Raw genomic sequence first — 15763 nt, 5'->3', positions numbered from 1 at the left:
TATAATGAAGAATAAAAGCAGATATTGGAAACCACAAATTTGGCTATGGTTGATTGTATTTACCCAAATTGGGCAAAGGTGAGGAGAAAATGTTTCCACTGTATAAATCCTAAAATGTTATTGTCATGAAATCATTCATTTCTGTTTGAAGAAGATACAAAGAACTTAGCGCACATGCAGGAATTCATTACCTGAAAGAAAAGCGTAAAAAGTCAGGTCATATAAGTCCAAGTGAGATCTAGATGTTCCTACAACTCATTTCAATTCAGTTCAATTTTATTTGTACAGCAATTTTAACAATGGATATTATCACAAAGCAGCTTCCCAGAAATATATAAATTCAGGACAGAAATTATACATTAATGAACATCCTTAAGGAGGAGCAGTAGTGAGGAAAATCTCCTGAGATGATATGAGGAAGAAACCTTGGGAGGAACCGGATTCAAATGCGACCCCATCCTCATTTGGGTGACACCAGATAGATTTCCCTTCTGTAACTGTGTACTATATGATCAAAAAGTGCTACCATCCACAGCAATCCTATGTATAAATAGGCTGTCTGTTTGGGTCATACCTCAAACCTAAATGATGAGTAAATTAAAAAGCAAAGCTAAAGCATTGTCCATGCTATAAATGATGAACAGGATTGCTCTGACTGAAGATTTGATAGTTCATTGCGTCACTGAGAAGCGAGGCAGTAAGATATTGCATTATAAGCAAACAGTTAAGATGTGAGTCAGTGTGTAGGTGTGTGTTTAAATCAGAAAATGTATGTGCGTTATAGTGTGGAGTCCTCTGGTGCTTCAAAGACAAGCATTTTATGTGAACAGGAAGCCAGTGGAAGGTTCACATGAGAGAACTTTGTGAGGTTATAAACCATAAGTGTGGTAGCATTCAGCAACAAGTTAATCCTTTGTCAGCTAATAAGATTCATAGTAATTCAGCTAGCTAGAAGAACTGATACTGCAGACACTGCAAAAAGTGTACTTGTATTTTGTGTGTGTATAACAGACAGGGAGAGAGTGAGAGAGAGAGAGAGAGAGAGAGAGTGAGAGAGAGAGAGAGAGAGAGAGAGAGAGAGAGAGAGAGTGGTGACACACAGGTCGGGTGTTTTCTCACCACTCAGGTGGAACAGGTAGCTGGCGGTTTCGTCTGTACACTGCATGTTGTATCATGCACACACTGATGTCAGCAGCGTAACTCCCAATACAAACCTGCTCTCAGTGTGACACAGGTGCAATAGGTACACTCATCTTCCCAGCACACTTGACTTCAACGCTTAGACTTTTAAAGATAAAAAGCCATTGTTTGTATTGTACACATGAACATTTTATTATGAAATATTATTTGATTAATAATTAAATCAGCTTGCTAGAGCGTTCAGGCTAGGAAACACAAGATAAACTAGTAAGGACGCAGTCCAGCTCTAGGTGGTCAGCAACATGCTGTTGCTGATGTTTCTCACACCTTTCCCATGGTATAGATCTCGCCCTCTTAAGAGCTGTTAAATTGCTTTCTTTGCTCAAGTGAAGTTTGTTCGATAGACCATTAGAAGGCTAGAGACTGAATCAATATAACTGCAGACCTCAGAAGCAGAAGTTACCCAGAAGTCACTGTGATCTAAAGCGACTTTTTTTCAATAATATATATATATATATATATATATATATATATATATATATATATATATATATATATACATATATATATATATATATATATATATATATAAATGTAAGTTAGGTCTGAGAATCAACATGATATTTGTGTAAAAAAACAACAAAACTTTATTGCATTTATCTGCTAGCCAGACAGCAAATTGCCTAACTAGCCACATAGCCACTTAGCAGACCACCTAGTTAGCCACCTATTTAGTAACCCAGTGTGATTGTGTAAACAGCAAGCCAATGTGATTATGTTTTGATAAAATACATTTTACTATTTCCAAGAACATTGTTTTAAACAACATTGTTTGGGTTGTGAAATCTGAACACATCAGGATTGCGAGTACACTGATCCACTTTATTATACTGGTGTTCCAAATTAAAACCAAATGGAATTAGGCCAATTTTCAGTATGTTTTTTTAACCCTTTTTTAACCCTTGAAATCAATGGAAGTGAAGTGTGCAGTTCTTTCCCTGCTTGGCTTGATTTAGTTTCACATTGAGCAAATTTAAGCAGACCGGAAAAAAACCTAGCTGAGGGCTGTGTAGGAAAGGCCAGGGCTCAAAACAAACTCGTGATTGGATGCAACTTCAATCAGCATGCACACTAAGAGCCACTTGGTTGTGGATTAAACTGGTTTTCACACTTGGCACGTTTTCTGCTGTCTGAATAGGAGTGTGATTGTTTCTACTGCCCCTCAGTGTTGGTTTGGATTCAGACTCACTTGATTCTATTAAAACCCTGGTGCAATTGCGGTCATCACAAACGTACATGGTGAACATGACTCACCATAATTTTTCTCTATTATAATTTTTGTGCTATTATATGCAAAAAGCTGTGCAGGTTACTTTACTTCCTGAACAAGTGCAGATCTGAGTACAAGTTACGTTCACACTCACAGAAATAACTGAGCTTCTGCACTGTGCTACTCAAGTTCACAGACCAGTGCGAAAGCCAAATGAGAAAGCCTTTCTCACCAGATGGTTGTTTTGGTGCTGACCTGGAGCCTAATAATTATTGTGTTCACACCTTCCCTGGGTAACATTTCAAGAGCAAGCCCACTTTGTTCTGATTTCTATTTACCGTTAACACAGGGAGACCACTGCCATTTCAAATCTCTGAATAATACGCAGACAATACTGCTGTGTGCATTTTTATAACCTATTAGATGAAAGCCACAAAAGATTATCATGTCTGATAGAGCGCCACACGGTCTAACACAGGAAGCCCAATTGTTACCACAGGAAGTTTCTGGCCTTTAGTTTCCTTAAGAGCTCATGAGCAGAAGACACAACAGTGGCAAGAGTGGTTTCAAAAGTAAAATCAATGTCTGGAGCAGTAAAACCATATATAAAAATCAACAACAAAAAAATGCAAAAAGTTTTTGTTCATTAGAGTCCACTATACGGAAATATTTTTACAGCCTGAAATCAGTGGGGATAACAATGCATGACACAATGTTATGAGAAAACAATTAGCTTTGTAAGTAAGTGTAAATGTGTCACAGTTTGAATGAATTGAATGAAATGCTATTTATGATGTTACAACAAGGATACTGGGCCAAATATTTAAATAGACATTTTTTAGGTTCCCTAAAGAATTGCCAAAAATAATCATAATAATCAGTCAAATCAATAAGTGTCGAGTTTCAGGAAGAAGTATTTAGTGCTAAGTCAGTAATGAACGCAGAAACTACAGTGACCTGTTAGTTCCTCAAGAGCTCTTGGTTGCTTTTCTTCTTCATGACTATAAACTGTTGAAGAAAAGACATGATTAACATTTTTCCTTATTTAATGTCACGCGTCACCTAAATGAGAATGGGTTCTTTACTGAGCCTGCTTCCTCTCAAGGTTTCTTCCTTACAACACCTCAGGGAGATTTTCCTTGCCACCATCACCTCAGGCTTGCTCATTAGGGATAAATAGTAAGGATAAATAGTGACTTAACTTTAGAATTTCCTTCTATGTCTCTATACTTGTGTAAAGTTGCTTTGAGACAATGTTCATTGTTAAACGTGAATGCTAGCTAGCAAAAGTCATTCTTGGTAGAATTCTTTTTTGCACACTACTGTAAGTTTAAGATATGAGAGGAAACCTGTCCTCTTACTCTCTGTAGCTTCAACAGCCTGAATTAGGTTATGTTACTAGGTGAAAGTCAAAACCATATTAAATCTGTTACAGGATAAAGCCTGTTTTATTTATAGTAGTGCTGGATTTTCACAATTTTGCTTCCATTTTTCATTTCAGCTATGGAGAGCAGTGCTACCTGATATGTACTGTACAGCTGCAGCTGACAGTGCTGATACAGAATATGCAAATAAACTTAACACACACACATATGCGCACCCTGCATTTGTGTTTCTTGCTGCAAATGAAGTTCATGTTGTTTCCACCCACATTAAGGCCTATTGTTTTGGTTAACACCTAGACACATTACTTTAATCACAGATTGTTTCTTTGGTCTGTTATGTTGGCTAAACATGAAGAATATATTACTATTTACTTTTGCGCACTAATGTGGTATTATATATTACGATTAGATGGGAAAATATATTAGGTCCAAAGTCACTTAAGTTCCAGCTCGCTTGGTGTGTAATAGTGTACAGTGGTCAGAATGATTCATTGACAGATGTTATCATATAAGGAGGAAGTGCTGTTGAGTGAGAGAGGGCACAGAATGGTTGACATGGTGGTCTACAGAGACTCAGGCCACAGACGTTCATCACAGAACTTCATACTTTGTGTTGTACTGTACCTGCTGTGTTGAATTATTTTATCATATTGACTTTATAAGTTTATGTCATTTTTGGTAATAAAGTAAACAAATTAAAATTCATTCAACTAAAGAGTCGTTTTTATAAGACTATCATTGCTTTACTATCAGTACTGCTGAGTAATGAAGTTGTTATAAGATCAGAGTTGTTTTATATCATGACTAAGGCACTTTATATCCATGTGAAGTAAGAATGCATGATGCAGAAATAAAGAAAGTAGCGGCTGAAACCACATACCTGCCATACTTAGGGTTATGTTACCAGAGATTAGCATAGCTGAGCTATGATTTGGCTGTAATGCAGTAGTGTCACATTTGGGATGTAACTTCAGGGCATGTTTGGATTTGTGTTGTAGTGTAAGCTAGACCTAGCTTTGTGAGACCATCTAGGATTTTTCAACAAAGACTGTGCCAATGAATCACCTACTTTACCAGAAAGAAGCCATTTGAAATGACATGAATATATCAAGGCACAGATCCTTTCCCACAGTCTCTCAGTATACGCATAAGGTTCATTTCCTCCCTGCTTTACATTAAACTCTAAAAATAAAATAAACAAAAAAGATCATTGTGTTTCAGTGTTCCCACTGGAAACCACACAGAAATGCATGTACATGGACGTTCTGAAGATTATGAAAGTTGTGGCCAAGTATGATCTGATTTTAAAGGAAATATAGTGGTTCATTCACTCATTCATCTTTGCTTTATCCTGCTCAGGCACATGTTGGATCTAGAGCCTATCCTGGGAATTCTGGATATGTGGTGGGAATATACACTGGACTGCACACCATTCTATGACAGGGCAAATTCACACCAAGGAGCAATTTTGGAGTTTGGAGGTATTTCACACTCGTGAGCAACATGGGAATGACATTAAGGAAATACCAAAGCAAACATATGGTGTGACAGCTACTTAATCATTCGCAGTAAGAATTATTAAAAAGAAGAGATTAAAGTCTGTTCAAGTTCTTAAATTAGCTCACATTTTTAAGGTTCAAAATTAATCAGCAGGGTAAACGTTCACATACATGAACTGAGGTGAAATACTACGCACTTGAAATCCTGTTTAGCGCCGAGGTATTTTTTTGCCTGCCTGATTCACTTCATGATCTTGTTGGCTGTTAGCATAATCTATAGTGTGGACTTATTTCTTTAGAATTTGCCTAAATAAATTCCAATAAGAAATTTCCGAAAAGAGGTTTGGTTATAATGTATAGGTAAATTAAAAGTCTTTCATTGGAATTTGAGTGAAATCTGTGAAGGGTTTTCAAAGCCTCACACATTTAAGCAATATCACACAAGCAGTGCAATACTTTTATACAGCAATTTTATCAGCAATGACTGCTGAATAACCGATATTTCAGACACAATATTCTGGAATAATTCGTTTTGCTCCACGGACAAGCCCTCCGGCCTAGCTAGCTGACAGTGATTTGCACATTCCCGCAAAAAGTGCAAAGACGAAAGTGGCTTCCGTTTTCCTTTTTATCTTCATATGACAAACTTTAATATTTGAAGTCAGACATTATATGGAAGGAAACTGTATAGTTTGCCATGTTCACTGGTGATGCCACCAACACTAAGTTGTAGTCGCCAATGTGGGACTGCTGCTACAAGCGGAATTTTACATGGAGAAGTGCAGTGAGACATAATGAAATGTCCCACTACTAAATATAAGCACTCCTGGAATACTGTTCAATTATTCAAATGATCGGACCCTTGTATAAATGTGAATAAAATGATAACTTTGTGTTTCATTAGATACACTTTAACTGCTGTGGGAAATTTAGAGCCGGGTCAGGTGCGCGCTGCTGCAGTGCTTAACGTGAATGCTATACAGACACTGACGGTTTAGAAAATAATGGCGCCAGGGATTCTCCACACGCGCTAAACGCTTTGGTTTAGAACACAAGTCCACGGATTAGCCCTCTCAGCTCGTGCCTCCTCCTCTACATGGAGTTTCTGATCACATGACCGAAAGTGGCCGATTTGGGCTCGCGCAGAGGGAGAGCGTTCCAAAAAAATATATCAGCCTACATTTCCCAAAATCCAATTTTACTCGAACTTTTAATGACATTTCCTTTCGGGCTGATTGCAGAGTTCTTTTTGAACAGGACACATTTTCGTTATACTGGAAGAATTCTGGCGCACGAAGTTTAATAAGCGGCCGACATGGAAATTGGGAAGCTGGGACAGAGCGGCGGAAAAGCCACACAACGGAGAGCTTATTCAATTCTCTAACGCGGAAAATAAAGGATCTCGGGGGCAGACGTGGTGGATTTTGACGACTTCTTGGGACATTCTGCCTCCTGTTTGCTGTCCCGAGTTTTTGATTCAAAGTTGAGGGGGCAAAATGGCGGCCGATTCCGTGCAGGTAAGAAAACTTAAAATTTCTGTCGCCCAAACCAATGAGTTACTTATCAACAGCGCGTGAGTACATTTTTGAAGCCTTTGCTCTGCGCCGAAGCTTTGATAAGGGTTATTTTTGTATCGATTTCAGATACATTAGAGTTTTCCCACCGGAGCTTCAGGCCTATAGGAAATAACTGCCGAATCCCAAATGGAACAATGTTCCCTACATAAGGCTTCTACATAGTGTATGACTGAACGGCGCTCTACAGCCTATAGAGCACGCTAGTTGTCTAGTAGGGAGCCACTTGGGATTTAACCAATGAATCCAACTGTTGATTCGGGCTAAAGAGAGAATTTACTTTTTTTTTTGTCCTGTCCACGGTTTATTCGTCAAGAATTAAAATAAATAAATATACCTGAGCTGTGTATTTTTTTTTTTTATTAATAAGGCTTCATTCAGAAACTACAAAGAAATTGTGTTTAAGAAGGGGGGGGGGCAGCCTAAATGTGGGATGAGAAACGGACACAGCCTAACACAAAACACTGATTTTATTTTTCTGTACGGGTTTTCCTTAAATTGAATAGTATATTTTTGGGAGATAGAATAAATAACGTTAGGAAAATGTTAGTTATCTGGGGGGTTTTTGACAGCAGAGCTCCACACTGTCCCACCCATGAGCTGTACTGGCTGATTCTTTATGGCTGAGGTAATGTTAATGCTCCAAAGCCCTGGATACATAACACACACACACACACACACACACACACACACACACGCGGCTTTTTTTTTTTTTTTTACCTCGATCACACCTCTACAAATTATTTTGGATTGATTTCCAACCCATAACAATTAATAACATCTGCCAAATGAATAGGCTTAACAGCTTTGACTTCACTGTATCTCAAGCATGCTGTAAAACACAGTACTTCGTTTTGTAGTGCTTTAGGATAATGATCCACTGCAGCATAAATTTCAGAAAACAGGCATTCAACTGAAAAAGTTAGAAGCGGGATTAAACAATTATGAGATGACAGACAGGTGTTCAGGAAGTGAAATGCAGTGTTTTTGGCCTGACTAAAGCCTAAGAATTCACCTGCATATTACTCACAATCTGACTGAGATTTCCACGTATATCACTAGGTTTATCATTAATATTAGGATAGCCAGGGGGAACACCATATTAAAATAACAACCTCCTAAAATCAGCCCAGGAGACCTACTGGGATTTAAGAGTCTGTGTAACGTGAGACGTGGTCTGTGTTTGTCAGAATTTTGCTAGTTTGTGACTTAAGTGAGTAGTTACGTTAGTGGTGAGGTGGGGGAGCTCATGTCCAGATCTATTATTAGCAGCATATCCTGTAGCACATCATGCTGCCAGTTCCCATCTAAGCTACCGAACAATGATAGAATACAAGTAAAGCTTTGCTGTATGAGTCACTGGTGTTTCTTTAAAGTACAGTACATTGTTTCCCATGCCGGTATGAATACATGTGATACAGTGGCACTGATTCAGGTTGTAGGCTATTGGGCAACTCATTGGCTCTGTTTAGTTTGATATTACATACACTTTAATAGTACTGGTATGGCAAGTCAAATTATTCATTATTGACCATGTTAACTTCTTTGTACAATAGGGCAGATTTTCCGTGAGTGTTAATGCTTGCATTGAAGCACAGGTTCAGATGACGCGCCGCAGGTTTTGATCTTATTACAGATCATCGCTTGTGGAGTCTTTGCCAGCTCAAGTGCTTGTCGTTCATGCAAATATTTCTGGGATTCTACATTTCACTCAGGTTTTTACTGAAAGGATAATTGTAATGAAAACGTTTTCACTTATAGCCTTAGACTTTTGCATCCCACTGTAATGTTATACAGTCAGAGCTGAAACAGATCCTGCTGGTTCTGTTTAATCAGGCTTTTACTGATTTGATAGGAACTTGAAAATGACCATGTGTAAATATATGTACTATTAGTGTAGATTAAATTAATTTGTCAATAAATAATGATGATTGCTCTCAACTCTCAAACTCTAAGCATGCATTGTGCTTAAATAAGTCAAGCTGCTATTCGCTTTCTAACCTTGTATCAGTTTAAGATTGTATCGTGTCATTTATGAAGTCTTATTAAATGTTGAGCGATAAATTATACCATAATACACCTTGCTGTAGGTATTTGTCTGTTTCTGTTAATTAGTTCTTTCATTCTTAACTAGGGCTGCGGTTTATTTAGTTAGTTAGTTTTTCCAGTCACTCCAAGTTTTCGTGATATTGCAGTTGCAAAAATTAACACGAAATCAAGCAAACAGATTTGGGCCAAAACGTGTCATGCGACATCACATCAAAAGCCCTCTTTGAGTCACGTGTGTCGGACGTGAGTACAGCACTGTATCGTAGAAAGTAATTTTATATATGTCTTTACTGTCAGCAGTTTAAAAGAAGATTCTTGTGCTTGCAGTTTCACCAATTTATGTAGGTTTGCACAAAAAAAGCACAAAAACCCAAGTTCCTCCACATATTTTGAGAAATGCTGCATCAAAATCAAGTCTTTTTGGCCGGGAATCACAAAAGATTTCCGAGAAATTCTGGAGGAATGGTTTTCAACTATTTCTTCTGGCAAAAAATGCCTCAGATATTCATTTAGGATATGAAAAGCTCAAGATTTAGTGAAAGGAAACAGGGTAAAAAACCATATGGCAGGCTTTTCTGGGAGACACCACTCCTTTGGTAATAATCAGCATATTAAGCACATTATAACACACCAAATTGTTTACAGCAGACTATATGAATAAAGAATTCACCATGGCTTGTATCATAGAAGGTAATACGAGGTAAATTATGCTAATAAAATGATCACCTGTCCACCTGAGATTTTAATTCAGTGCTGATTGTATTATAGAATGGGAGTTTTGTGTGCTTCCCCAGTGTGTGTCAATAACTGAAAATCCTGTTTGTACCACTGCATATGCTAAACTTGGTCTCAGTATTGTCACCCCTTGTCACACCACCAGGTTTTCTCCACTCATAAAAATTTGCCCTCAAGTTCAGCCTGTGAGCAATGCTAGCTATTGAACCGGAGCAGAAGAGGAAGCATAACTCAACAATAGTAACAAACTTGTTTACAATTGCTAACACTGTTACAGAGCTCTCACAGGCAACATTTCCTCTTCAGGTGCTCACTCATATAAGGTATGCTGTTGTGTCAGGCTTGGTTATGTTTGCATAGACTACACTGGTTGTTTTATGCAGCGTGTTGATTTTGTTTTACTCGCGGTAAAAAAATTGTAAGGGTGGAACACAGGCTGGGTCCCAAACGACACACTATGCTCTATGCACTTGCATTATGTTCTCTACTATCCAGTGCATGAAGTGCAGAACAGTCGTCTCAAATGGAACACTACATTTGGAATGTATAAGCAATTTCCCAGTCAATGGCAAGCTCATGATTTTTTTGTCTATTAATAATCTTTAAGATTTTGTACTATATTTCTGATATTCTGTAAAGCTGCTTTGAGGCAATGTCCATAATTTGAAAGCGCTGTACAAATAAAATTGGATTAAATTGAACAAACTAGGCTAAAGACAGTTTGTCTTAGCCCCGCCGCTCTTCCATTACATATAAGCCAACTTAACATTTTTGTTTTCTTCCCCCTCAGTTGAATAAGTGCATCATCTGGGTGCTGGAAGTTCTTGTAGTGTGAACATGATTTATACTACAAATTGGCAAAGATGTGATTTGGGATGCAGCTACAGTCTGTGGAAGGTTTGGGTTTATAAGTAGACATCATCGTACATTTTTCATATTAGTGGATTAGTTGAACTTTTACATAGTTTTATAAAATAGTTTTTTGTTTAAGGAAAAGTGGTTTGTGATGAATAATTCCATTTTACAGACTTTTAGATCTCCTGAATATCATCTGCAGCGCCGTACCATACAAAAATACATTAAATGCAGCAAAAATCAGTGGACCAGATTGATCAGGCGTTTCAGGAAGAAACTACTGCATCCCTAAATGTTGTAGTACTTAGTCCCGCCCATGGTAAATATAATATATTGTGTAATTGTATTCAAGTATAGTTCAGTATAGTCCAATATTTTTAGTAATGTTCACTGTCTCATTGGTAGCATTCAAGTTTCAGGACTCATTAATGTGACTTACATTCCTTACTATCATAACAAAATTGGTAATAGTTTTCTTAATAGTTTCAAGTGATTACTAAACAAATGGTATTATTTGTGTTGGCTGTTGAATAAGAAGCTTTAAGATAAATAAACTATAATAAACTGGGGATTAATCAGGGTTAAATGCAGGGTTAAATGCTTTTTGATTTTGTTTGTTGATTGCCATCAGATTTAGTCTTTTTGGTGGTATAAAGACTGCAAATTCTTAACTTATACAGGCTAATACCAGACCGCAGACACTCTGTGTCATGTTCAGACTTCATCTCTTACCACTTCATTATAGTTTTATACTTTGATGCTGTAGGTTTACTTGATTTAGTTTTATTTGCCGCTCATGTGTTTTGTTCATCTTGGTCCTGTAGGAATGTATATGTGAACCCGAATGACAAGAAAGAGAGATCGCAGTCCAAAAGGCCGGGTTATATCTGACACAATGAGAGCAGCATCGTTCACGTACTATATTGTGTAATTTATGTGTATTTGGAGAATTAAAAACAGCATCTACTAGACAGCAAACCTGACACCCAACATCCCCGTCTGTCCTGTTTTCACACCGTACTCTAATGTTTAGCGATTTTCATGCACAGAGACCAATCATAATAGCAAAACCGGTTAGTGTTAATACTCGAGCTGTTTAAAACAGGATGCAAGTATGAGGTTTGAAACGCAAGTTGGACACGGTGTAATGTTGCCACACTGCTCCCGCTATTCACGTTGGTGTTGTACCACTTGGATCAGTAACATTTCAAACATCCACAGGACATGTGTTGCAAGCTAGGTATACTATGGTACTGAATCATATTAGAAAACCAGGTTTGAGAAGGTAAATTGCCAAATTCAAAAATTGCCAAATTCAAGTTGTGGCCAAAACACCCAACCCACAGGCTGGGGAAGGTGATGTCACTCTCGAATGCTTTTTCCTGTTGGAAGCATAATAAGTTGACAAGATGCTCTTTGTTGATGCCCGACACATGCAGAAAAAATTCCCAGATATTGTCTGCAATGTGGTCTTCTGGAAACAATTGTGTTTCCAGGCAGTTTGACTAAAGCTTTCTATCTGTGATGTAGGGGATGGTGAAGCTGATGTATAGATGACCACTTCCTCAACTGCTGGCCCATTAGTCAGTGGTTGCTGCCTCCCATTGTCCGTGAGCTATATGTGTAACAACTTCCACTTTTACACTGTTTTACATTTTGGTATTATTTAGTATTTCTGTCTTTAAAAAGACCTTTTGTGAGGGAGCTTTGTAAAGTGGAACTGTAGTCTTCAGCAGTTTGTGAAATCCTGGTTTTGCTGCTGTGTGAATGACTATCATGTGCTTTGGCCTGATTGATTCCTTTGCCCCCGATCAGATGAGAATCCAAATGCAGCTCGACGTAGGAATGCCTCTTTGACCACTGAGAGAATGTTGCCTTCAGCTGGAGATGAACGCGCATCCCAAGATCCATGGCTACTGTAAAATAGGGAAGAAAAATATTACTCCATGTCTCTTGTTAAAATGTGAGATGCAAACTTATCCAGAGCTAGTGGAGTTCTAGCTATCTCTTCAACTACGAGGAAGCAAGCTACGTGTGCAAATGGAAAGAACCGTTCATGTTATTTTGACATCTTGATCATCATTCAGCTAGTTGTTTCTGTGTGGTATTCAGAAACATGGAAAAGTGAGAAGTACAGTGTCGTTTTCTGCACTGGCTGATTGGCCTGAAGATGTTTGGAGTGTTCCCGTGTTTCGATCCTACTTTCCATCCACCTCTTACACAAAGGGAAATTGTCTTCATCCAACAATTATTTTGGAACCCAAAATATTTCCAAACCTCTGGCCTTGCCTATTTTAGGAGGGTGATAAATAAATTCTTCATCATTCCTCTTTCCACCATGCTTCTCCTCCATGTGGGGATAGTTTACATCAGATTGCACCTTTTTTTTTACGTGTCATACCCCCAGTGTCATTTTAACTGGTTGGTGGAAAATAAGCTAACGTCCGTTTTAAAAATCTAATTTCGGATCTAGAAGTTTTCACTGTATTTTGAAGTGCCCACGAAAACAATATCGTGTGTGTTCATTACCCTGATATAATGCAACTACCGGAACATGTTCACTGGCAGCCATCTTGCATACACATAGTTAAACTCAAGCAATATCCAGTCTTTAACAGCGTCAAAATGCACCACAATTGAAAATATATAATTTTTTTTTTTTTTTTAAAAACTGTGTGGCTCTGAAAGACACCGCTGCAGACACAGTTAGGGACAGGTGTGAGGTTTATCTGAAGTTTGTTTGAGAAAGAGAGGGAGAGGGGAAAGACAGATTTGAGCCTTAGGACAGGAAGTGTATTGTCCTTAGGGTTGAGACTGAGACCTATGCAGGACAAGGAAATGTATTGTTTAATATTATATTTATATTATTTATATAATTTGTTTCTCCAGCAGGTGATTTGTGTTTGTGCATGCTCAAGTGGTGCTAAGTTGTAATTAGAGGTTGTTATAAGCTGTTATGAAGGTCATAAGGACTTCACACTGAATGTAAATCTTTCTGTGTATATATATATAATATTCATGTTTCCCCATGATGGTGGACATATGAGCAGATGAATAAACTTCCTGTGCACAAACAGTAATGCTATAGTGAGCAGTGCACTAGGACTTGTGACTCAGTACAGTAATAGTTGTTTTACTAATGTTTAATCTGCTGTAATGTATAAAAGCAGCTGAGCACAGCTCTATAGTTCTCTAGTTCTGGTATAAGAGCTCTAGAGGAAGTTTCACTGTATTTCCTTCTATCTAAATTTTAATACAGGTATAAGAGCACCGTCACTGACATTGCTGCAGGAATCTTCTTGCATGCTGGAGACCGTGTGAATGTGTGTAAACTCACCATTATTCTCTGATAACTCGTGCACCCAGGACTGGACAGCCTTGTTATCATGGACACATTGTTTCATTATCAGTGCAAGTATCTGTATCGTTGTGGCTAGAGGTTTACACTTAGACTAAACTCACAAGTTTTTCGCAACTCCACCCATTTCAAGGTCCCATATGCATTTCACAGTGTTAGCTCATCTGTATTTCTGTAAGAGATGTTTTTTTTTTTTTTGTAGCTAAGACAGAATTATTTGAGTTTTTTTATTTATAGTATCAGGTTTTCCGTGGTCAGTTTATATAATTTGGTACAATTCTAAACAAATTGTGTAAACGGTTTCATAATTATTAGAATGGACTTTGGAAAATATAAAATATAGTGCAAAGACAAAAAAAAAAACTTTGTTTGGAAGAACTATTGTTTGCACTATTTGCTGTAGATGGGGCTTTTTATTGCAGTATTGCCCAGCTCTAATTGTGCTATTAAAATTTAATATTGACATGTGTCATGAATTTATAGCATTATAGCAAGTCTACATAAGCTCTCTGGTTACATCAGCATCTTTCACACCTCCAGTTCATTCATTCGTGTGTGTGTGAGAGAGAGAGAGAGAGAGAGAGAGAGATGGTGAGTGTGTGTGTGTGAGAGGGAGAGAGTGTGTGTGTGTGTGAGAGGGAGAGTGTGTGTGTGTGAGAGGGGGAGAGAGAGGGAGAGTGTGTGTGTGTGTAATTTTAGAGATCCTAATCCACATTCAACCCTTTTCCAGTTCTGGTGTCTAATCTCCAACTGCTTTGTTTATCCTTCACAGTAAATACACACACATACACACAGCAAAGAGTTTACAATTTATGGCTGTACAAATGTACCTTCCTCTGAGCAGCTCCATACTCGCAGAAAAAAAATACACTACTCTTATCTGTGCCATAATGATTAGCTAGGTGTGTGCTATAGTTTCTGAAGGACTTGACTTTGGGTGATAAAAGAAGTTCTCCAAGGAAAAAGTTAGAGGTTATTTTTATCCCACTCATTCGGAAAGTTTAGCAGTCTGATTATATAATGGTATCGAGGCACCAGACGAGTTCCTAAAAAGAAAAAGTTTTACTGTTCCCCCAACCTCACGCCAGCACCATGTCAGTGGAAAGATGGTAACTGGCTCATTCATGTTTTCTTACTGCATGAGGGAGAACAAGTAGCCACACTATAAATCTGCTGCCTTTAAACTTTGTTCTTGTACGTCTAGTCTCTCTCTCACTCTGGCTCTGTAAAAAGAAAATAGGTGGTGTCTGACCCACTTCCACCATAATTTCCTCTTGTCCTTTATCTTGTAGCAAAACCTCTAGTCCACTAGACTGGCGCTATAATATAAAAACTGTTTCAGAGAGAAAACTGGTGCAACAAAATGACCTTGATGACCTTTGCACTGTTGTACACTTTTGCTAGCATGAAGCAGTGTCGAGAGTAAACATCTATGTGCCAGTGAGTTTTATAGAGCACCTGCTATCAGTGTGTGGAAATTAGCTACACAATGTGGCTGTCACCAACTCAGTGTGTGGATTTGTGTGTATTTTTGCAGTAAATGAGGAATATTCAGAATGATTTTTCTATGCTCAAAATAAATACGATGGAACCTCGGCATACAAATTTAATTTGTTTCGGAGGCGAGTTCTTAAGGCGAAAGTTCATATTGCAATACGAAGCGTATGGAAACTGTATGGCTGCTTACAAAGAACTGACCCAAGCCAAGCATTCCATGTCAAGGGTCCTCACAGGAAGTCGTGTCACCAAGCTTGGGATAAAAATGGAGCAGACCACCCACACCACCAATCTGTCAACAAAAAAATGGGCGAAAAATTGAACGCTTGCCAAAGGCAACATTGGTATCGTGGGTTGACTCTTTCGAAACATCTTTCTCTGACTGAAAAATAAAATGTAAA

General features: G+C 38.1%; 1 protein-coding gene across 2 annotated transcripts in view; it reads left to right on the top strand.

Moving 5' to 3' along the window:
* Positions 1-6384: 6384 nt before the first annotated feature.
* Positions 6385-15763, top strand: part of pkn2b (protein kinase N2b) — a 46996-nt gene continuing 37617 nt past the window's right edge. For both annotated transcript variants that reach the window (XM_058402608.1, XM_058402607.1), the window contains exon 1: positions 6385-6811. In XM_058402608.1, coding sequence (XP_058258591.1) covers positions 6791-6811 — 21 coding nt within the window. In that variant the 5' untranslated portion in view covers positions 6385-6790. The remainder of the gene's footprint in view (positions 6812-15763) is intronic.

This window comes from Hemibagrus wyckioides, linkage group LG11 (assembly GCF_019097595.1).
Source record: "Hemibagrus wyckioides isolate EC202008001 linkage group LG11, SWU_Hwy_1.0, whole genome shotgun sequence".
Classification (NCBI taxonomy): domain Eukaryota; kingdom Metazoa; phylum Chordata; class Actinopteri; order Siluriformes; family Bagridae; genus Hemibagrus; species Hemibagrus wyckioides.
This window is presented reverse-complemented; position numbering and strand designations above follow the sequence as displayed.